This window comes from Panthera uncia, chromosome E1, assembly GCF_023721935.1.
Source record: "Panthera uncia isolate 11264 chromosome E1, Puncia_PCG_1.0, whole genome shotgun sequence".
Taxonomy (NCBI): domain Eukaryota; kingdom Metazoa; phylum Chordata; class Mammalia; order Carnivora; family Felidae; genus Panthera; species Panthera uncia.
The window spans coordinates 41835557-41858371 of record NC_064814.1 but is presented as its reverse complement, the minus strand read 5'-3'; the positions used below and the strand labels follow the sequence as shown (position 1 = coordinate 41858371).

At 53.1% G+C, this 22815-nt stretch overlaps 1 protein-coding gene across 4 annotated transcripts in view; it reads left to right on the top strand.

The window, feature by feature from the left end:
• Window positions 1-22815, top strand: part of MYO18A (myosin XVIIIA) — a 102952-nt gene that overhangs the window by 10566 nt on the left and 69571 nt on the right. For all 4 annotated transcript variants that reach the window (XM_049636708.1, XM_049636706.1, XM_049636704.1 and 1 more), the window contains exon 2: window positions 2618-3696. In XM_049636708.1, the coding sequence (XP_049492665.1) occupies window positions 2698-3696 (999 nt within the window). In that variant the 5' untranslated portion in view covers window positions 2618-2697. The remainder of the gene's footprint in view (window positions 1-2617; window positions 3697-22815) is intronic.

Below are 22815 nucleotides of genomic sequence, written 5' to 3'. Positions count from 1 at the left end.
CCCCCCCCCCCCAATTTTTTTTTAATCAGCCTTTTAAGACAGTGCAGGAAGTGATGGGTGAAGGGTAAGGTGGGCAGTGACCAGCCGAAGATCCCACGTCTTGGTATATGGTATGTCTGTGCCATACTCCATCAGTGTTGAGGAGGAGAGAGAGAGACTCCCCGTGTCAAAATAGAGCCCATAAGAGAGGATGCCTGCTGTCAGGTACTCCCCCATCCCAGATCAGTCCAGACTCCGCAGGACAAGTTTGCCCCTGGCTTTGCACTTCTTGGGCCCTAGATTTCCTGTCTTCCTATTTCCAGGTACTGTGCATGGAGCATTTCGAACCAAAAGGTTCAGAAGGAGCTTTGTCTTACTAGGTAGAAACAGGTCAGAGGGGGAAACGGTGCCTGTTAGATCCACAGGGAGCTAGTAACTGGGCCAGATTCCCCATCACTTTGGATATGCTCTACAATTAAAGATTTCTGTAGAATTGTGCTGCCCAGTTCAATAGCCACTAGCTGTTGAATACTTGAAATGTAGTTAGTCTGAAGTGAGATGTGCTCTAAGTATGACATTCACACTGGATTTTGAAGACTTAATATGGAAAAAAGAATGTAAAATATCTCAATATTTTTCTTTTTAAATTTTTAAAAAATGTTTATTTTTTAGAGAGAGAGAGAGAGAGACAGAGCATGAACATGGGAGGGACAGAGAGAGGGAGACACAGAATCTGAAGCAGACACAGAATCTGAGCTGTCAGCACAGAGCCCGATGTAGGGCACAAGCTCACGAACCGTGAAATCATGACCTGAGCTGAAGTTGGACACCTAACTGACTGAACCACCCAGGCGCCCCTCAATATTTTTCAGAAAGATCACATGTTGAGACGACAGTGTTTTGAATATAGCTACATTAAAGTATATCATTAAAGTTAATTTCACCTGTTTCTTTTTACCTTTTTTAATGTGGCTGCTAGACAATTTTATTTTATTTATTTATTTATTTTGAGAGAGGGAGAGGGAGAGGGGGAGAGAGAGAGAGAGAGAGAGAGAGAGAGAGAGAGAGAGAGAGAATCCCAAGCAGGCTCCACACTGTCAGTGCAGAGCCCAATGAGGGGCCCATGAGATCATAACCTGAACTGAAACCAAGTGTTGGACACTTCACCGACTGAGCCACCCAGGCACCCGAGACCATTTTAAATTACATATATGACTTGAATTATATTTCTGTGAAGAGTACTGCTCTAGGAAGAATACGCTGATCTCGCAGGAACCTATGGGTCAGGGTGCTGGACGTTGGAGGAAGCAATTAGCCAGTGCACCAGGACCCTTGGGAGTTCCTGGCCTGAAGTCATCCTTGGCATTGTACCTGGGCTAGGGATCCCTCACCATGGGATGGGGGAGCCTGGAGGGCCTTGCTTGATTGTGGCAGTGGGGTACACGGACAGAACGGGCCTCCCCAGGTCTTGCAGAAGGTCCTTGCTGGAAGGAGTGAGCTTGTCAGTCCCGTGTCTAGAACTCAGAGGGGGAGGCCTTCACGGAGAGAGAAAAAAATTGCATTTAATTTCTAATTAGGCGGTATGGCCTATTTCTCCTTCTTGTTCGCTGCTGGTTAGAACTTGTCCCCTGGCTTGCAACTCCACCCCCACCAGGTTTTGCTCAGTCCTGTCCCCAGTCGGGTGGGCATAGGGGCAGAAGGCTGGCATCGTAGACACAGGTGCCCTGGAGCTGGCATTCTCTCTCAGGCTGCCACGACTTTCTTCCCCAGGCTATATTTAGTTGTTGGTCTGGGGAAAAGGATATGAGTTTTTCAGGATCCTGTTTATCCAGCAGACCCACCCCCACCTCTCAGCTGTCTGTCCTCGGCTCAGTGTGGAACTTCCCCTACCCTCCCTACTTCACTTTGGGCGCCAAGGACCTAGAGAGAAAACAATATTTGCCATGGGATCCCACCACTGCCACTCACTGGCTGTGTGACAACTAACAACATACTTAATTTTCTGAGCCCTGTTTTCTCATTTGTAAAGTAGAGATAATGATCCCTCCCGTGCAGGGATGCTGTGAGGTTTGAGTGAGGTAATGCGTATAAAGTGCCCGGCAAGTGGTAGCCATCAAATCGGGGTGGGTTCTTTGAGGTCTTCTGTCAGGCGGTGGCTAAGGCTGCTTCCGTGGGGATCACAGGCTTAGGAAGGAGCCAAATAGCATGTGATGTCTGCTGCTTTACTGGGCTATTGGCTCTGGGGAGGTGATGGCCTTTGTGTTTGATTCTTCAGTCGGGTACCAGGTTAGCTTGATGGCGCCCTCTTGCCAGGAGGTCACATCTCCCAGACGCCACCTCTGTGCACACCTATCAGGGATTAAAGGCAATGACAGACTTTGGAGTCTGGGCTTTTACAACCCTATCTGAACCTCAAGTTTCCTTATTTGTGAAATGGGGGTAATCAGAGACCTTCCTGGAGCAGTGTTATGACGACTGGCTTAACAGAGACGGTATTGTATAAAACAGAGCACCTGGCGCGTAGGGAGCTAGCTCTCAGCGACCACGAGCTGTGCTCAGTTGGCCTGGTCTGCACTGGAGACACAGGAAGAGGCTCCTCTCGAATAACCTCTTTCTCTCTCTCTGTTTCTGTTTGCAGCAGCGAGGCGGGGTACCAGGGCCCTGTGCTAAGCACCCGTAATCCCCCAGGGGTGCCACCCCCAAAAGCTGTACCCCACCATGTTTAACCTAATGAAGAAAGACAAGGACAAAGATGGAGGGCGGAAGGAGAAGAAGGAGAAGAAGGAGAAGAAGGAGCGGATGTCGGCGGCAGAGCTGCGGAGCCTGGAGGAGATGAGCCTGCGTCGTGGCTTCTTCAATCTGAACCGTTCCTCCAAGCGTGAGTCCAAGACCCGCCTGGAAATCTCCAACCCCATACCCATCAAGGTGGCCAGTGGCTCCGACCTGCACCTGACCGACATTGACTCTGACAGCAACAGGGGCAGTGTCATCCTGGACTCGGGCCACCTAAGCACCGCCAGCTCCAGCGATGACCTCAAGGGTGAGGAAGGCAGCTTCCGCGGCTCTGTGCTGCAGCGGGCGGCCAAGTTTGGCTCCCTGGCCAAGCAGAACTCACAGATGATTGTCAAACGCTTCTCCTTCTCCCAGCGGAGTCGGGATGAGAGTGCCTCAGAAACCTCCACCCCTTCCGAGCACTCCGCGGCCCCGTCCCCGCAAGTGGAGGCGAGGACTCTAGAGGGACAGCTGGTGCAGCATCCCAGCGCAGGCATCCCTCGGCCAGGGCCCCGGTCCCGAGTGCCTGAGCTGGTGACTAAAAGGTTCCCGGCTGACCTGCGCTTGCCCCCCGTGGTGCACCTGCCACCGCCTGCCCTCCGGGAGCTGGAGCTGCAGCGACGGCCCACTGGAGACTTCGGCTTCTCCCTGCGCCGCACAACCATGCTGGATCGGGGCCCCGAGGGCCAGGTCTACCGGAGGGTGGTTCACTTTGCTGAGCCCGGTGCGGGCACCAAGGACCTGGCCCTGGGGTTGGTGCCGGGTGATCGTCTGGTGGAGATTAATGGGCACAACGTGGAGAGCAAGTCCAGGGACGAGATCGTGGAGATGATCCGGCAGTCCGGGGACAGTGTGCGGCTCAAGGTGCAACCCATTCCGGAGCTCAGTGAGCTGAGCCGGAGCTGGCTGCGGAGTGGCGAGGGACCCCGCAGGGAGCCAGCCGATGTGAGTGTCCCCGTGGGCAGCTGCGGGGGAACAGGGATTTGGAAGTGTGCTTGGGCGGATGACTGGGGTACTCGGGAGTTGAAGTCACGCCACTCCTTGGCCCGAGGGACAACTTACCTGGCCCGCAGGGAGGAGCGACCTTAGCAGGGGCTGGTGCACAGTGATACAAACTTCTTGATGCGAGGGTTCGGGGTTTGGGCACCATGTTTCCTGAGCCCTAAATTGGGGTGTGGAGGGTAACACGTGCCACTTCAGATGAGAGACAGTCCGGACTACTTGTCCAGCCCGGTATCTGGAGTAAAACATAGGATTTCCGTGTTATTTAGATACTAGACTTGAAAGAAAAAGACGGATTATTTCAAATCAGGGCTGTCGTGGAACTTCTGGGATGTGCAGCTGTTTTGCTAGCTCTTGGGTAAGATGATTTCAGACCTCCTCTTGCCCTTGAGTGAGGAGTTGAACAGGAGGTAATGTTGCAGCGATAAGCAGGGGCCAGATCATGGAGGACCTTGCAAGTCATGATAGGAATTTAGATTTTATCCCAGTGAAATGGGACCATTGTAGGGTTTGAAGTGGGGTTGGGGGGAGTGACTGGACCTGGATTTATAAAGATCACCTGGGCTCCAAGAGTCTTTACTACCTCTCCTGGAAGAAGAAAACACCCTGGAGATGCAACAGGTATCAAGCCTGCAGAAATAGTATGACCTGACTATCCGTGAGACCCCACTCAAAACAGCAGTGGAAGGGGTGACATAGGAGTAGAAGAGATTTAGATTATATGTATGAACGGGTCTCCAGGGGGACAGCGATCTCTAAGCCCAGGGGTCTTTTGACTCCACCTATAGCGTGGCTACCTATCAGTTTGGAATGTTCCACTTAGAGACAGCACATGAGGACAAGCTGGCCTCTGGCCATCCCTGCCTCCCAGCTGTCAGGTTTTCGGACTGCCCAGCTCTGGCGCCTGCAGCCTGACCAGTACACAGGCTGGCCAGGACCTCTTTCGGCACTAAGTGACCAACCAGATGTGTCCAAGTCGGAAGTGGGAGGAAATGCAAAGGAAGCAGGCAGAGTCCTGGTCCTAGCTTTCTCTCAGGGAGGGGAAGTGGATGCTCAGATGGCCTGGAGGGCCTGGGAGCTGCAGGGTCAGAGTCTGGCAGGAAGCCCTGGAACTGGGTTCCGGACCTTCCTTTACTCGGGGCCTGGTGGAGGTCAGGCAGTTTTGCTAGTCAGGAAGGGGTAGTGCATGGGAGGGAGGCTGTTGTGGGATCCGCGGAAGGACCTGGCCTCGTTTATTCTGGAAACTCACAGCGAGCACCTACTGTGTGTTAGCCACCAGACTAGACTGAGCTCAGGGAACCACAGTGTAAAGGGAGTGGTCTTTATCTTAGAACCAAAGCCCATACTATGTTGCCATGCCTGTCTACTTTCTCCCAGGCTAACATTGCTTTTAACAGATGGAATTTTCTTCTTAAAGAATGAGTCCCCTAGGGGACTGTTGCCAGCTCCCTGCTGAACCACAGCACAGGCCTTTGTGGGGCCCTGGGCCTGGCATCCCAGATGCTGTTTAGTCTTCTCTTTATAGCCTAGGGATCCTCTTGGCATCTCGTATTTCTAGGCTACTCTCCCTTCCCAGCTAGCTGCTGCTCCCCCCATTCCTGGGGAAGTGGATGGTTTAGCTTTGGAGACCCTGGTACATTCCACACTACAGCTGGTATCCCCGAGACCCTGGCTTGCTCTGGCCCCCGTGGGGCAAGGGCAGAAGTGCCCAGAGGACTTCCACAGAGCATGCTACCCTCACGAGTCTCCCAAGAGCCATCTGAGAGAACAGCGAGAAGCCTAGAGCTGAGGAAGCTCCCCCGCCCCCAGCTTCCCCTGCCTGGCAGGTGGCAGGGACTCCTGCCCCAGCAGAGAGGAGCAGAGTGAGCCCAGCATCCTGGCTTCCTGGGACAGGCCTGGAGTGGGTCTGTAGTGGCTGCAGTTATCATCCTCCATCTCCTCGTCTTCCTCCCACTCCCACTCCGGCTCCGGCTCCTTTCCTTGGCAGCAGTTCTAAGCTCACTTCCATGCCAAGAAGAGTCTTCCCATTTCCTCTGGGCTCCCAGGCGGGGCACCCTGACAACTCTGGCCCCACGAGGACACAGCTCCTGGCGGCCACCCTGCCCGTCAGGTCATCCATCAACTGTGTCCACACTGCCTGTCCCCAGGGAGCTCTGAGGGAGCTGGCCGGCCATCTGTTCTCTTTCTGCTACACAGATGGAGACCAGGCCTCATGGCTCCTCTCCGTGGCCTGTTCAGAAGGCCCCAGGGAGAGACAGCCCCTCGGGTTTCCTTCTCACATGATGTGTGTCCGGAGTGCTTGGCTCACACCTCCATGTGTCCCTGTAGCTGCTAGCAAGGTTCCACTGGGAGTAGGGGTGAGCCACTGTACTGGGATAGACATGGGGCCTGATGGAAATCACTCAGCAGGCCTGGGAGGAGCAGTTCTTTTCCGCCCTCCATTCTTCCACTCACCTATCTATTAAATAAACATTTGTTGAGCACCAACTGTGGGCCAGATCCTGGGATCCAGTGGTGACAGCACATAGTCCCAGCCCTAAGGAACTCATAGTCTGGTGGGAGAGATGGTCAAGTAACAGATGACAATGCCATTTGAGAGGCCCCCCAACAGGGCCAGTACGGGGCCCTAGGGAGCCCTGCACAGAAGAGGGACTTTAAGTACAGTCTTGGGAGTGATCACCGGGAAAGCTGACATCCAGGTGGGAGATGGATGCCGGAGAGGCAGGTGGAAGTGGAAGGCCGTAAGAGATACGTGCCAAGACCTTGAGGCTGGAGAGAGAATGACGCATTTGGGGGATAAGGCTGGGGGGATATTGCATGGGGGAATGAGTATTGAGAGAAGTGGCAGAGGAGGCAAGCAGGGGACAGGTCACGAAGGCCCTTGTGAGCCAGCCTAAGGAATGTGAACTTCAACCAGAGGACAAGAAGCAGCTCACTCAGGGAGTGATAGGAACAGATCTTAGAAAATCTCTCTGGCCGCTCATGAAGAATGCTTCTGGGTGTAGCAAGGGCAGCCATGGGGAAAACAGCAAAGGCCCTGTCGTCATCTTAGTAGAATGAATGGAGGCCTGCGCTTGGGGAGAAGCAGGGGCGATGGAGAGAGAGATCAGACGTGAGCAACTGAGGGACTGTGTAGTCTTGGTGACCGACCAGTGTGGGGGATGGAGGAGAAAAGGGGTCGAGTGGGATGCATCTTTGGAGGAAGATGCTAAGTTCTTTCCTTGGCTTCTCAGGGAAAGTGTTTTGGGCCATCTGGTTTGGGATCAGTTACTCTTAAATTGTCTAAAGGCGAAGCGTTCCCTGAGTCTGGTGTTGGTACAAATGAGGATCTTAAAACCCCAGTTGGATCAACATTCCTTTCTCCTCTTCCATGAATCTGAGTGGGAAAGTCAAGGGCCCACTGAGAAGGAAGAGAGCCTGGGAGAGAGGAGAGCCAGCCCCTTCTGTTTGTATCCTTGTGGGCCCATCGCAGGGAGCAGGAGTGTAGGATGTTTCTGCTAAGCTCAGAAAAGCCCAGCTGGCTAAACCCTGGCTAATGTGGTTGCCCCCCCTCCCCCCACCACCAAGGGGCTAGCCTGCAGGGGACCCCTACCCAGAAAGCACTACTTCCCTGAGCTTCGAAGATGTGGTGGGAGGGGAGAGGTGTGGATGTAAAAGAAGGTGCCCACCCCTTCCCAGTCAGGTCTACCTCCCTGGGCTCTATGTAGCTCTCCGGCATTTACCGGAGATCTGTGATTCAGTTTCTTGTCGCTTTGGACGGTGGGGTTTGTACTCAAAGACTATAGGGCTGTGAGGTTCCTTAAAAAGGTTGTCATGTCTGTGTAAACCACCTGCTTATGTAGAGTTGTGTAAACCACATTTGTGGACTTCAGCAGATAGTGAACGCTTAGGAAGATTCGTACCTTTCCCTCTGTCCAAGCTCCAAAGCCATCCAGGGAAGGTAATTTTGCAGTTTCCTTAATTAACCCATCCTAGTGCTTTCCCATCTGTGCTCCTGGTAAGGTTTTCTTTCCAACGGGAACTCATGACGCTTTTGTCCAGACTCTGTCCCTGTGGCCCTGTCCTCAAAGACAGCCAGCTGCAGGAAGCGCTGGGATGCTGGGTGCTCAGGCCTGCAGATGGGATATCGGTGGCCTGGCAGGAGACTGGCCGGTCGGGGTTGCCCACATCTGGGAGAAGGGCAGGGGCCCCTTTGCCAGGAAGCCCTAGACCCCTGGGCAAAAGCTATATGACCCTCACCAACCTTGTCTCCAGGACCCTGGTTGGGTGGTGGCGGCGGGGGCGGGGGTGGGGGGCGGGAGGCGGTACCCGCAGGAGTGGGGATTGCAGGATTTCAAGGTGAGACTGAAAAGTCTGCTGTTCCAGGTCTGCCAGGCCAGCTTCTGAGCAATGGGCTTTCCCAGAGGCTTCTGGTGGTGGAGGTGCTGGGTGCTGCCCGGGCTCAGTGTTCTAGAATTGCTCTCTCCCTAATGTTACTCCAAATGATCCCCAGAGATGTTTTTGTTTTTTGCTGGTTCGTTTTAAACAGAAAACTCTTATTTCATTTGGTGCCAAAGCTTCAGGTACTTCTGACATCGGAGTCTCACCATGTGAGAGCTCTGGCTGGAGGCCTCAGAGTAGAACTCAGACTGAGTTCTTTTGATAATGAGGCGGCCAGTGGGAAGGTGTCCAGGGCATGTGAACTCGTGAGTGAAAGGTCTTTAGGAGCATTTGGGGGGTTACCTATCCTGGATTAGTGGGGCGCATGGGACCAGCAGCACTGGGTGGTGGACTAGGTCATTTCCATTCCGCTAGGTCTCCCTTCTCTGTCCTCAGAGGCATGTTCTGCCCTCTTCCCCGTGAGCTGCTAGACAGACTGCAGCCCCAGAGTGCCCTGGCCACCCAGCCCGTGGGTGGTGGGCACAGTGCCCAGGCCACATTGAACTGGGTGTGGGCACATGTCATGGTCATCTGTTGTTTTCGCAGGCACCGCTTGGAGCCCTGGGGGGGGGGGGGCAGGGCCTTGACTTGAGGTGGTCTGCACCAGTCCCTTCTGGCCCTGGCCAGAGCCCCTGTGCCCCCCCCCCCCCGGTACCCCTGGCCACCCTGTCCGCAGCTCCCTTCTCATCTCTTATTTACATTGAAATGGTTCTGGAAAATACCAGATACGCAAACACCCAGACTAGGGGTGGGTGAGGAGTGGGGTGAAGGGGGGTGTGTGGCGGGTGGGAACACAAGTATTTTAAAAATGCTGCAGATCTCTACAGCGTTTCCCAGAAACCACAAGCACGCGGTCCGCCTGCCAGCAGCGCTCCCGCCACCCCGCCACGCTCAGCCGCTGGGTTCTCCTCACTGTGGCCCGAGGTGGAGAGCAGCGTCGGTGGGGGTGGGGGCCGGGGACCCAGCCAGGGAGGGGGCTGCCTGGCGCCTCCATTGTCAGTCTGGGGCAGTGGGTATGCTGCGCCAGGCGGCCAGCAGCGCTGGGGGCACCCGCCGTGCCAGGCAGGCGCTGCGAAGGCGTGGAATCTTCCTGGCTGCCCCCCTCCCACTGTGTACTTTGGGGTGGGGGGGGGTCGGTGGGTAGCCAAGCCCAGAGTCCCCTCGTGGTGTTTGGCAGCAGCTTCTGTTCTGTTAAATACAGGGGACAGTGTCAGCAAAGCTTTTTTTTTTTTTCAGTTGTTGGCTCCCGTTTGGTTGGGAAACTGTTTCCTCAGACCTGGGTCACCACTCTGGCTGCCTTCGTCTCCCGCCATCGGTTTCTCAGAATCGGGAAGTGACATGCTTCCCTGGCACTCGCAGCCCAGCCGCTTTGCAGACTCTGGCATAGGGAGGAGTGTAGGGTGTTTGTCCCGCGTCCCGGGTGGCTCCCAGGACGGCGCCCAGGGAGCGCATGCATGCTCCCTGAGTGGCATCTAGTTGATCTGGTAAAGGTTCTGCTGAGCAGAAATGCCTTGAGGGGAGAGCATGAGAGAGAATAGCCAGGATGAGGGTCGTGGCTGGCGTTAGGACTGTTCTAGCTGCTTTACATATATTAACTCATTTAACGTTCCCAACACCCCTTTGAGATAGATATTATGATAATCTTTATTTCATACATGAGGATACCCGATTACGCAGAGGTTAAGGATAAGTACATTGCCTAAGGTTCCAAGGCTGTTGACTTGTGAGGAGTTGAACTTAGGGCATCGGCTCCTTGCACCTCACTGGTGTGCTGTCCGGGGCAGAGGAACGCAGCATCTGGATATAAATCCATTGCCCGGCCCAGGCCTGCGTCCTTCTGATTCCTGCGGCCCCTGTAGACGTCTCCTCCAGAAGGGAAGGGGAAGTGAAGAGCGACTGGCCATTCTTGCTCTCGCTCTGTGGATGGTGAGCTGCAGGAGGGGGTGACTGTCCCTCTGTCTCTGCAGAGGATTAGCCTGAGGAAGAGAGCCCGAGTGGCAGCAGGTGGGATTTAATCTGGTGGGAGCTGGGAGAGGTACTAGAAAGCGCGGCTGCATCTGTCCCAGCAGTATTTGGCTGTGGTCCCTTGGAGGAGGGGCAGGGGCACCCTTTGCCCCTTACGCATCTCCCCTGTTAGACCCTGGGGGATAGGGATGGTGCCCCTCGTCTGTTTGGCCCTTACTGATGCTAGTACTGACCTCTGCGATACTCGGGATGGCAGGGTCCCCAGAGTGTCACCTCTGACCAAGAACAGGTCCTCTTCTGTCGCATACGGGCTGCACGCTGTTGTTTCCTGGTGTGCACTGTGGGGGGGTGGGGGGAGGCGAGGAGCATGGCCTGGCAGAAGGCCTAGCAGGTAGTGGGTGTGCAGCTTGGCTTCTTCCATTGAGTCCTGCTGTTCCTTATGTCGATAAGACTTTTTCTTGCCCACCCTCACGCCCTCATACACATCGGCCCCAGTTTGAATGTCGCTTCCTTAGGGGAGCCTTCCTTGACCTTCTCAGATGTCACGTCCGCACCCTGGCACCACCGCATCCTTCTCCTTCATAACATTCACCAAGATTGCGATTAATGGGTTATCTTATGTCTCCAGTGCTGGAGACCTTCAGTGATATTTGTTGGATATTTACTGAAGGAAAGAAGATGGTTGTCTGGCCAGGAAGTGGTTTCCCATTCTCTCTGCATTTACCGCAGTTTTGGTTTCTAGAACCCTTCCCCCAACTAGCGTTGGTGTTGCGTCTGCAGTACGTCACCATGTTCTACCCGCTACCTTTACTCCCGACTCAGTTTCTTGTGGGCGTCTCAGCATCTCCCGCAGGAATGGAGGAAAGATGGGCTCTGGGCGGCCAGGAGCAGGAGCCTAGGGAAGGGGCTCTGGGAGGAGGGTCACGGGACGGCCTGTCTCCTGGCCCCGCACTGGTATCTTTGGGAAGGCACCAGGCTTGGGTGAGAAGCAGATTTGGGGGCGTACGGAGTCACTCAGTGCCCAGCCCAGGGGACCTTGGAGAAATGTGCTTGTCTTACTGGCTGCAGGTCTCTGAGGAGGTAGGATGTGGCCCAGCAGGGATCAAGGCTTCCTCTTTCCTACTGCTGCTTGCCCTGCGCTGCCTGCGTGCTGGAATGTCAGCAGGCTGGGAATTTTCACAGCAAGGATTTTTCCCAGTCAGAGCAACAGATTCCAGCTGGAGCCTGGGGACAGCTCCGCATGGGCAGGGGCTGCCACAGAGGGCCAGGGTGCGTGCTGGGGCACCCCAACGGCTCCCCTTTTGGGGCCTGGGCCTCATTCCCATCCTCCATGGGAAATGCAAACATCTGTCTCTCCTATGGGTCCGGCGGAACCTGGGCTTCTGGAGCTGTGGAGCTCAGGAGAAGCAGTGGGAGGCCTTGGGGACCAGAAACTCCCCCTCAGTGAGGAGAGAACGTGGCTGGCCATATCCCACAAGCCTCACTTCCTCCAGCCCGTGAGTCAGGAAGGGGAGCCGCCACGGATTCCATCTTCAGGTGGGGCCGTGGGCTGCCAAACCCAGGTTCTCTGGCCTGTGGGGACCTACCAGCCTTGGTAGGAGGTAACACTGCTGGCTTTGTCACCCTCATCTGTCCCCCTTTCTCTGGGCCCCATAATGCCTCCAGGACCTGGTTCCCTCTCTTAGCGACCCTTCCGGCCTCTGTGCCCCTTGCCCTCTGATCTCAGTTCTACCGGCCCCTCCCTTCCACTCCCATTCTGCAAGGAGCTGACTCACTTCCTCTCTCCCTCCCCAGCTACTCTCACCGCCAGGCCCTATGGCGCGCAGGGTACCCACAGGGAGGCGAGATTTCTCACAGGGCACCTCCGGGCTCTTTTTCCTGGCAGTAAGACTGAGGCCGCCCCTGGCTCTGGGCAGAAGAGGGCTGGGGGGGTGAGGGTACATGGCTCTGGGCTGTAGGAAGGCCAGATGCAAATGGCCTTGGAGCCTTGACACAATCACGGTGGGATGTCAGGAAGCCTTGAAGGGCACCTGCTCCGTGTCACCCTGTGGGCTTGGTTCTGTAGAAGAAAAAGCCTGAAGATGTCATCCCTGTGATCAGGAAGCCTGTGCTTTCTCTAGAACAGAAGACATCTGCAAAAAGATAGATCTCAGCCCGGGGTGGCATGGGCTAGTGGCCAAGCAGTGAGAGCACTGTCAGGCAGGATGATACGGTCATGACTCTCTGTGACACCCAGTTTCATGGCCAGTCCCATCGCATCATGGGGAAGGTATCTGGAGATTCCAGGGCCAGGGTGAGGAGAAGAATCTGATACTGTCTCCCTGCTGGTTCTCCCTGCCGGGAGCCTGCCTCCTGCCTCTCCTGGCCCCTGCCTTCTCGAAGATATGTGGACCGGCCTGGTTGTGGGATTGATTGCAGAAGCCGGCAGCAGAACAGCAGAAGGTTTCCTGCCTGAGTGGCTGGCATCTCCTAGCTTGGCCTCCTTGGAGCTATCCAGGCTGTGGAAGCCGGTGCGCCACACCCGCTGGGTGCGGGCACTGGGGACGCAGCCTGTGCTGGGCCTGGCACAGCCTCGGATCCTCCCCTGCGGGTGGCCTAGATTACCTAAAGAACACAAGCACAGGGTAAGGTCGAGTCCCTAATCACTTGGCCATGCATCAAGTTCAATAGAGGCCAAAGGGAAACTGGGCCTCCCTCCTGAGAAGCCTGTGGCCCTGTCATGGGCTGTCTTCCTAGAATCAAGTGACCGGCAACATTCCTGTTCCCCTTAGCACTTGGCTTTGCCTGGCAAAGAAGCCTGCAATGATCCTGATTCTGGCCTCAGGATTTCTGGACAATGACAGGTGTTTCATATTTAGATGAGGTTGAGGGTGACAGGCTGGTATGAGGCCTAGGTGTGGCGAAGGTGAAGGGCACCAGCCTGACCACCCCACCCCAAATAGTCTCACCCTTGCTGGTGGGAGGTGAACCGCCCCACACAGGCACGCGGATGCCTGTCTGTTGCTCCTCTTCCAGCCCTTCTTTATTGTTCCTCGCCACCACCCATCGCTACTTGGCCTTGACCTGTGGAGCAGAACCAGGCTTTGTGACAGAACACCTCGTTGGGAAATGGCTTGGGATACACACGCACGCACGCACGCACACGCACTCGCTCACACACACTGTAAAGTTCAGTCCGGGTATCTTTTTCTTTCAGACTCTTCCAAAGCATTTCTACCGTCAGCCTCCAGGCCTTCTAACCTGCCTTCACCTTCTCTGTCCAGACCAGAGGACTTGGTCTCTGGGGCAGGGGAAGGCAGAGTTTTCTGGCTTCTGTCAGGGCCCTGGGTTCCCCTCCCAGCCCTTGTGTCTTTCTTAGCACGCTGGTTTTCAGGTCTCTCCTCTGTGCCTCTGAAAGAGGAACCCGTTCTATCAAGCGTCCCCTGTTCTCCCTCCCTACTCATTCTCTTCAAAATCCAAAAACTGCGTATCTTGTTGTTGCTATAGAAACAGATGCTTGGCAAATAGGAAGTTGGATTGAAGGGCTGGTTTTGGTTGCAGGGACTGTTTTCAGCAAATTTGGGGAGGGGAAAGAAGAGGCGGGAGGCATAGGCAGAAGGGCCCACAAATCGGAAGTTGCAGATGATTATGTATGTATTGTTAATACGTTGGTGTGTATTGGGTACAACATGGACTCTGGAGCTGGACTCCTGGGTTCGAATCCTGACTCTGCTACTTACTAGCCGTGTGATCTTCGGCAAATGGTTTAATTTCTCTGTGCCTCACTTTCCTTATCTGTAAAATAAGAATGGTAATAGCACTTTCCTTGTAAGATTGCTTTGAGGAGTAAATGAATCAATACATGCAAATCACTTAGAATAGCGTTGTCATCATCATTAATCTGTCTCTAAAGTGCTGGGAGGTACTTGGTGCCTGGGAGTTTGATGGGCCATCTGCCCACAGGAATGCCACATGCCTGTTAATGACTCAGCCCTGCTGGGGAAGGGGGGGCAGGGAGCTTTACTCCTGTCCCCAGAATGGCGCTTTTACCCTCCAGGTGAAGATAGGGAAATAGGGCCCAGATTTGTCCACAGGTTTACTCAGGGCCACGAGGCAGCCACAGAGCACGTCCTGGGGCTTTCCCCTGGGCTTCTAAACTAGTCTGTAGTTTGATGCATCTTTAAAATTGTGCCACTTTCCCTTTCTCCATGACTGCCTCCAGTCAAATTCTTGGCGGTCGCCAACAACTTTGGAATACCAGGCTTCTTCCTACCGATTTGTTTTCCAGTTGAACCACCAGACTCTACTTTTTTGTGGTCTCTCTACACCTTATTTTGCTTCTTCACGCCTGCCTTGCTTCTGGATCAGAGCTAAGCAAGAACTGAGGACAGAATGGAGGCACAGAAAAGAGAGGCAGTCCCAACCTACCAGTTCCTGGGTCTGTTCTCTGCTCCTCATCACACATATGAGCCTGCCCAGACACTCGCACTTGGATTTTCTAACTACTGTAGCAAAACCTTTCATATGAAGTGCCTGTGATAGAATGTGATTGCTGTCAGATCCGTGTCCTGTTCCCTTGTTCCTGTTGGAGCCACTCTAGCCTGGCAAGCGAGCCCTGAGCTCCTTTCTCTACCATGTCCTCCTCCCCCGCTTCCTCATTCGGTTCTTTCAGCGAGTGACGCAGGGAGGTGCCCGGTTACGTTCCCTGTTGCCCCATGGGCAGAACTCCCGGCATGCTGCTCAGGACAAGGTTTTATTGGCCTCATTTGCCCTTGAAAGTTCAGGGTCTTGCTGGGACATCTCTCTCTGGAGCACTAACATCAGATGAGTCCGGCAGCGGGTCGTGTGGGGAAGCCCTCAGGCCACTACATTCCAGATGTCTTACCCATGCATGGTCCAGAGACTCTGCAGAAACAAGGAACAATTGTGCGGCACTAAGGGGCTTTCTCCCAGGCCTGGGATGCCTTGGAGTGGGGGCTGACTTCCATTCAGCTTTGCCTTTTCAGCCCCTCTGCATCTGGCTTCTGCTCCCTGGCTGGTTGTTAAGTTGTGGCTAAATTGTCTCCCCCTCCCCCATTTCTTCTGAGGCCTAGGGGTCAAGGCAAGGCACATGGGGACAGGAGTCTAAGCAGATTCTGGGGCAGGGGCGGGAGAGAACAGCAGGTGGTCGGGGGGCAACACCTGAAGGAGTCTTTGGCAAGGAAGACCAGGACATGCTGAAAGGGGATTCTCTAGATCGGACCTGTCCAATAGGACACTCTGCCAGCATGGAAATGTTCAATAGTCTGTGCTTTCCAACTTGGTAGACATTATCCATATGTGGCTCTTGAGCGCTTGAAATGTGGCTGGCATGACTGAGAAACTGAATCTTAAAAAAAATTTTTTTTTGGTTTTCATTTAATCAAAAGTATTCCCATTGTTTCTTTTTTTTTTTTTTTTTATTTAAAAAAAATTCTTTTTGATGTTTATTTACTTTTGAGAGAGAGACACACAGAGCATGAGCAGGGGAGGGGCAGAGAGAGAGGGAGACACAGAATTGGAAGCAGGTTCTAAGCCGTCAGCACAGAGCCCGACGCGGGGCTCCAGCTCACAAGCCGCGAGATCACGACCTGAACCGAAGTCGGGCGCTTAACCGACTGAGCCACTGAGGCGTCCCTCCTGTTGTTTCGATTTAACTTAAATGTAGGTAGCCACACGTGGCTCGTGCCTACCACACCGAGCAGTGCAGCTCCAGATAGCTCTCAGAAAAAAATGGTGGCGGGCTCTTGAAGGCTTCTCTCGTCTCGCAGTTCCCCTGATGAGGCCGGGGGATGCTGGCCTTTTCCCTTCCTCTCACGAAGGAAGGCTTGTCCACTCTGGCAATTTCTACACTTCACCAGCTCTGGAATCCTGATGCCCTGGGGCCAACAGGTCCGTGGCTGTTGCACGGGCTTCCGTTGCTTCCGTGGGGAAGCAACTGGGGCAGTGCTTCCCCACCTTGCCAAGCATGTTTTCTGCCCAGCTTTGTAACACACAGGTGCTCACATGCCCCAGTGGATTTGGCCAAGGCTGTTACTGTGGAGGTGGTGGGTTGGTAGGAAAAGCAGAAGCTTTTGCTTCTTTCTTCCTACTTCTATGGAGAGTGAGTTCGAACTTTATTTCTACTTTAAAGGACTCTAGAAACAGGCCCAGTTAGGGCCTCCAGAGGTGAACACACAGATCCTCAAACACGTGTTGAGGGTCTAGTGTTTGGAGGAACCGGATGCTTCTTGAAAGCAGTCGCCCTGACTTTGAGAATAAGCACCATAGGTTTCCAACTCTCACACCCGGGAAGATCTTACCGATGTTTTATTTAAATCCGTGCGGCTGACCCTTAAGCTGGCTCTCCTTTTTTTCTTCTGTGGAAATAGAGAAGTCTTGTCAGTTATGTGAAAAAGAGAACAATAGTTCATTATGCTTATTCTCTCATGTCTGCCAGAGGGGGTGGGGACGGGTATATTGTGTGTGTGGTACATTTGGTAGACTCAGAAGTTAACCAAGTCTGGGTGGGATTTGGGCAGGGTATGGAGGATTTCGTCAAGGGTGGCCCTTGGCCTTGTGGGAGCTTGGCAAAGCAGAGGCAGTTTGGAAATCCCCAGGGGCCAAGAGGAAATCCCCCGCAGCCCAGAGTGCTCCCGGAGCAGCAGACCTACTGGAGTGGTCCCTGCAGGCAGCCAGGATCTGACTCTGAGGGGCAGACTCCTAGTCTTAGCAGAGAGGACAAGCCCAGACGTCACCACTTGGGCTCTGTGCCCTTGAGATGGTGTGGTGTCACCAGGCTCTGAGCAAACCTTTGGGTGTGCTAAGGCAGGGCCTAGGGGACTGCCAAGCCCGAAGCGCAAGTGGTAGTGAGGGTAGTGATCTGGGGCTGCCCCCACCTCCCCGGAATTTCCTAGACTGCTAGTCTCAGACCACTCCCCCGCACACATGTTTAAAGCTTCCCTGGAAGTCTTCTGTTTATTCATGTATTCATCCATTCATCCATTTTATTTCAGCAATAAGCATTTATTGAGTGCCTACTATTTGCAGGGCTGTGTTGGGTTTTGGGAATGGAGCGACGATAAAACAAAGGCGGCGCTGAGCTCATCACTGCCCCTTCTTGCCTTATCCCTCCAGGATAAAGCGAGAGGCCATCTTGCCGCGGCAGCCCCCTCTGTCTTGAGTTCCCGGGGGACGCCTCTTGGGGGCGTGGCCTGGACGCCAGCCTTGCGGCGGTGAAATCCCGCGGCTTCGGCAGCAAGGGCTGGCGAGAAGGGGGAGGCCGCCCTCTGCCGGTCTCTGGAGGCGCTGCAGGGCGGGTGCGTCCCGGGGCTCTGGATGCATGTGCGCATGTGCAATGGTATGGGGCCTGGCCACTCCCCCGGCTCCGCCCCTGCGTCTGCCGGCGGCTGGGCTGGGCTGGGCCGGGAAGCGCGGGCCCAGTGTGGCGGGGGCCTGGGGCTCCCACCAGCCACGACCACCTGGAGGGCAGCAGTGTCTGGGCCCAGCCCTGCACCTTTCCCCACTTCAGGTTACACTTCTCAGTGCTCCTTGCCGTCCCTGTGGCCATCCCTGTTCTTAAAGGGGTTCTGTCCTCTTCCACTTTGGGATCCACTCATCATTGACGTCTAGTAAAATTTCAAAAAAAATTCGTACTTCAGAGACTACCAGGCACTGCCTACTAACACTGTTATTTCATAAAAGAGAAGCCATTTGTTACACACACACACACACACACACACACACACTTTAAAAATAAAAGATCATCCTTTCCAGGAGAGAGAAGGCACTGGTGCTGAGGAACTCTGAAACTGCTCTCTGGGGTGTCCCTGGAGTGATGGGGAGCCCTCCTCCCCCAAGAGGCTGGTCCCCTCCAGCTCTAAGGGCTGAGTGCTTGAAACGTGCATGCCCCCTTACTGAGGGGCTAAATAAGTTCTATTAATGACATTTTATACCTTGCAAATTAGTAATAATACAAGCTTGGAGATAACTATCTACTTGATAACCATCTACTTGGAGATAGGGTTTATAGACTTTTAAAGGAGTTTTTTTTTAATTTATTTTTAACATTTATTTATTATTGAGAGAGACAGAGCATGACCATGGGAGGGGCAGAGAGAGGGGAAGACACAGAATCCGAAGCAGGCTCCAGGCTCTGAGCGGTCACCACAGAGCGCCATGCGGGGCTCAAACTCACAAACCGCAAGACCATGACCTGAGCGGAAGTCAGACGCCTTACCGCCTTACGCCTTACGCCTTACCGACTGAGCCACCCAGGCACCCCGGGAGTTTTGGTTTAAAGAACTAGAGAGGCAAATAGGGTCAGATGAGTATTATTTTAGGGTGTTAAATAGAACCTCAGGCCCAGTGTTTTTCAAGCTATCTCCCTCTAAATCAGCCTCCATCGGACATTACTGTTTTGGACAGTGGCTTCACGCTGTTCTTTTGAAATCTTGACAGCTTGAAACCTTGGAGGCTTTAGATCTTCTTCCCAACCCCTCCTGTCAACTTTGTGCCCATTTCCCATCCTCCCCGTAGCCACCAAGTCTCTGTCTCGAATCACCCTCTCTTCCCCATCCACTGCCAGAACAGGGCAACCCTCTGCCCATCTTTCTTCTGGCCCTCACCTTGACTTCCAATGGTCTTTCAGCTTTCAGCCTCCTTTGCTTCCCAGCATCCTCCTGTTAGATCAGCATTCATAAAACACAGTTTGATCATGCCCCTTCTCTCTCCAGAAACCTGCTGTGACTCCTACTGTTTTCCAGGCAGGAGACAGTGCAAGGAGCTGGCTCTAGAGTCGGAATGGCTCACCCCGGCCTTGCCAATCACTATCTGTGTGGTTTTGGGCAAGTTATTTAACCGCTGTAAGCCTTACTTTCCCAGCCTGAAGTTCCTCTTTTGCAGCCCTCACCTCCCAGAGTTTTGTGAAGAAAACGAGTAACACTGTCCCTGACTCATGGCTAGTGCTCAGTATGTGTCTGCTTTGTCCTTATGCCGCTTACCTTACTTTTTTCCTCAGGTACAGCCCTTTGAGTTGCAAGTGACAGAGCCCAGCTGACCTGGTTTAAAATGAAGAAATGCATGGGCTCAAACATCTGAAATATGCAGGGGGTAGAACTGGCTATAGGCTCAGTCTTACCTAGAGACTTAAACAGGACCCAGGCCTTTTTTGTCTCTCGGTTCATCTTCCATACTGGCTCCGTCCTCAGACAAGTGGTGACAAAATGGCACAGCACCAGGTTCAGGTCTTGTGGGAAAAGAAGTGTGTGACTCAGTAATCCCAAACTTTCGTGATATGTCCTTGATACTGATTGGGTTCACATGCCTTCCACAAACCCATCCCTATAGTCTGGGGAGATGATACACTCATCGGCCAGACTCAAGTCATATGCTAGGGTAGGTCCCCAAGGGAAAATTAGGGTGCTGTATTCAGAGGTTGGAGGAGTGGACAGTGGGCAGCTGAAAGAATGCCTGTCTACTGTGGCAGATGGGGCTTCTTGATCTGGCCTCACCTACCTTTCCAGCTTTGTCTCTCATCGTTTACCTATGTGTGTCCTACACTTCATCCAAACTTACTGTCTGTTTTCCCAACTCCTTGCCTTCTCTTATTCTACTCCTTTACCCTGAAATTCTCTTCCTCCCTCACCTCCACATTACAGATTTTCTTCTATCTTTCACGGCCCAGCCCCAAGCTGCCCCTAAGCTGTCTGCCTAACTCCCCAACAGGAAAAGGTCTCTGCCTCTGAATTTTCCTAGAACATTATCCACGGTCCTGTTGGAGCGTTGAGCAGATTCTAGATTGAATTATAATTGTTTGGGTACATTTGTTATCTCTTCTTCTGGTCTGTATGTTTGTTGAGGTCAGGAACTATGTCTGCTTTCTCTTGTTGCAATCACTCGCTCAGTTATGTACCAAGCACTAGGTAGGTGCGAGGGACCTAACAATGAACAACACACATATCACCTCTGCCTTAGGAAGCTCACAGTCTAGCTGTGAAGAGACAGAAAAAGAAGCAGGCATCGTGCTTCCCCACAGTGTTCACCTTGAGGTATTACAAGTAATTGCTAGTTGAAAGCCTGAATGGCTTCCTTTGCTCCTCAGAGCCTCCTGGGTAGCCTGGTCCCCCCACCCCTGCTCCCGCTGCTCTGCGTCTGGCCCAGCACCAGTAACAGAGCCAAGGACCTTTCACTCACCCCCCCCAGAGAGCAGAGTCCTTGAAGTTGTTACTCTATCTGGATATCCCTTTTTTCCCTATTGTGTTCTACCAGGTGAATTTCACCAGCACCTTTCACGTCAGTGAGTTAAATGCAGTGGATACTTATCGAACACCTACTGTGTGCCTAGTGCCGGCGGGAGATCTAAAAAGAAGGAGGAAATGGTCCCTGCTGTCCAGGGAGAGAAAACTGAACCATAACCACAGATAGATTACCATTCAAAATATTAGTTTACGCTGTGTAGTTGTGGCATATACACATTAAACTTTAGTAAATTCCAGGGGTGCCTGGGTGGCTCAGTCGGTTAAGCATCCAACTTCAGCTCAGGTCGTGATCTCACAGTTGGTGAGTTCGAGCCCTGCATCAGGCTCTGCATTGACAGCTCAGCTCTGTGCTGACTGTAGTCTAAAATGGAAACATGTATTTTGTATATTTCTTTTTGTCAGAGGCTGTGCATGTATCTGTTTTCCTGCAGATACATGGAATATACAAAAACATGTGTACTATACTTTGGGAACAATTAAAGGGATTTTCAAGAGTACTTTTGACTATATTCTATATTTGCCTTACAGGCTGGCTTTAGAATCTAACCCCTGTAGTATCTATGTAGGTCCCATTGTATCTCGCAGAGCACCATATTGAGTAGATTGAAGAACCACCCTATGTACAAGGTGATATTTAGGTGTAGACAGTACTGTGGTTTTGAAAATAATTTAATCACTGCCTGCAATTTGCCAGGCACAATGCCAGGTGATTTATATGTACTTTTTTTTTTTTTAACGTTTGTTTATTTTTGAGGAGGGGGAGGGGCAGAGAGAGAGGGGGATGGAGGAGCCGAAGCAGGCCGCACGCTGTCAGCAGAGAGCCTGATGCAGGGCTTGAACTGATGAAGAGATCATGACCTGAGCTGAAGTCAGATGCTTAACCAACTGAGCCACCCAGGCGCCCCTACTATTTTTTTTAACTTTTTTTTAATGTTTATTTATTTTTTGAGAGACAGAGCATGAGTGGGGGAGGAGCAGACAGAGAGGGAGACACAGAATCTGAAGCAGGCTCCAGGCTCCTAGCTGTCAGAACAGAGCCCGATGCAGGGCTCGAACACATCAACCATGAGATCATGACCTGAGCTGAAGTCAGACGCTTAACTGACTGAGCCACCCAGGTGCCCCTATTTTTTTTTTTTTTTTTAATTCTCAGAACAACCCCATAAGGGAGGTATACTATTCTAAGGCAAAAAAGTGGAAACTCTAAGAAGCTGAGTTTCACTTTCCCTTAGGTCAGACAGTGAGAAAGAGGCCGAGCTGGGATTCAGCACACCTAGGCGTGCCTGGCTGGAAGTGTGTGCTCTTTGCACATTGTCACCATGCAGGCCTTGGGGTCTGGGGAGGGCTTTGTGAAGGAGGTGAGACTCAAGATGGACCTTGACAGATGGGAGGGTTCGGCAAGGTAGAAAGGCACTTACAAGTAAATGCTCTGGTGGTGATGAAGGCAGGGGACCCTGGGAAGATCTGCCTAAGAGAGTGAGAGCAAGGAGTGCTGGGGAGAGGGAGAAAGGGGAAGGAGGCAGGCCAAGGGGTCTGGGGTGGGCTGGCTGGCTGTGGGAGTGACTGTGTGGCCCCCTGGAGTCATAGGGTAGGCTTATGCAGAGTGGGCCAGGCCGGGAGGCAGCACTGACCTTTGGGCATCAGAGAGACTGGTTGTGGCTGTGTGTGAAGCTGAATGGGTTGCCAGGGCCTCAGGTTTCCCTCTGAAGAGGTCTGCCCTTGTCCCTGCTCCGAGATGATCTCCATCAGTAACACGAGTCAGCTCACAGACAGAACTGACAGCATCTCGTCATCCGAGCAGAAAAGAGGAGTGATCAACACGTGGTTTCTAACAATTCAGAACAAGACTCTGAGGGTAAAGTGACACCTCAGTCTCCCGGAAGTCATCTTCCAGAGTGCTGCTGAATGGAAGGTGGGCCTAGAAGACCCTCTAGAATGCGTGGGAAAACTCAGACCTTCCCTCACAGGAGAGTGGTCTCTGGTATTCCGTTTGCTCTGCTCTGGGCTCTTTCGTATCAGGCATGGTTATCTAGTTTTCTAGATTATCTAGTTTTGGCAGAAACTGCTTGTTAGAAGGAAGTGAGACTGTTGGGGACAGGCATGCTGACAGGCAGAGTGACAGCTGATGGCCTGACAGGGTAAGGGACAAAAGAACTAAAAAGCAAGTATATGGACACAAAGGGCATCTGGCCTTCCTAACATGGGTGCAGAGCGAGGCCGCAGGCTGACTGCTGTACCCAGGACAGGGTTGGTGCCCTTTGAGAGTGGCCAGGGACATTGGTAGGACAGGGGCCCAGCCGGGAAGTCAGGAGTCATCACAGTGGGGATGATGTGCCCTTCCGTACAAGATGGAAACGGATTGGATTCAAGAGAGGGAGCTCAGAGTTTGAGATGTTTGAGATGGGTTCAGAGTGTTATTCTTAAGAATCTATAAAATGTGTAT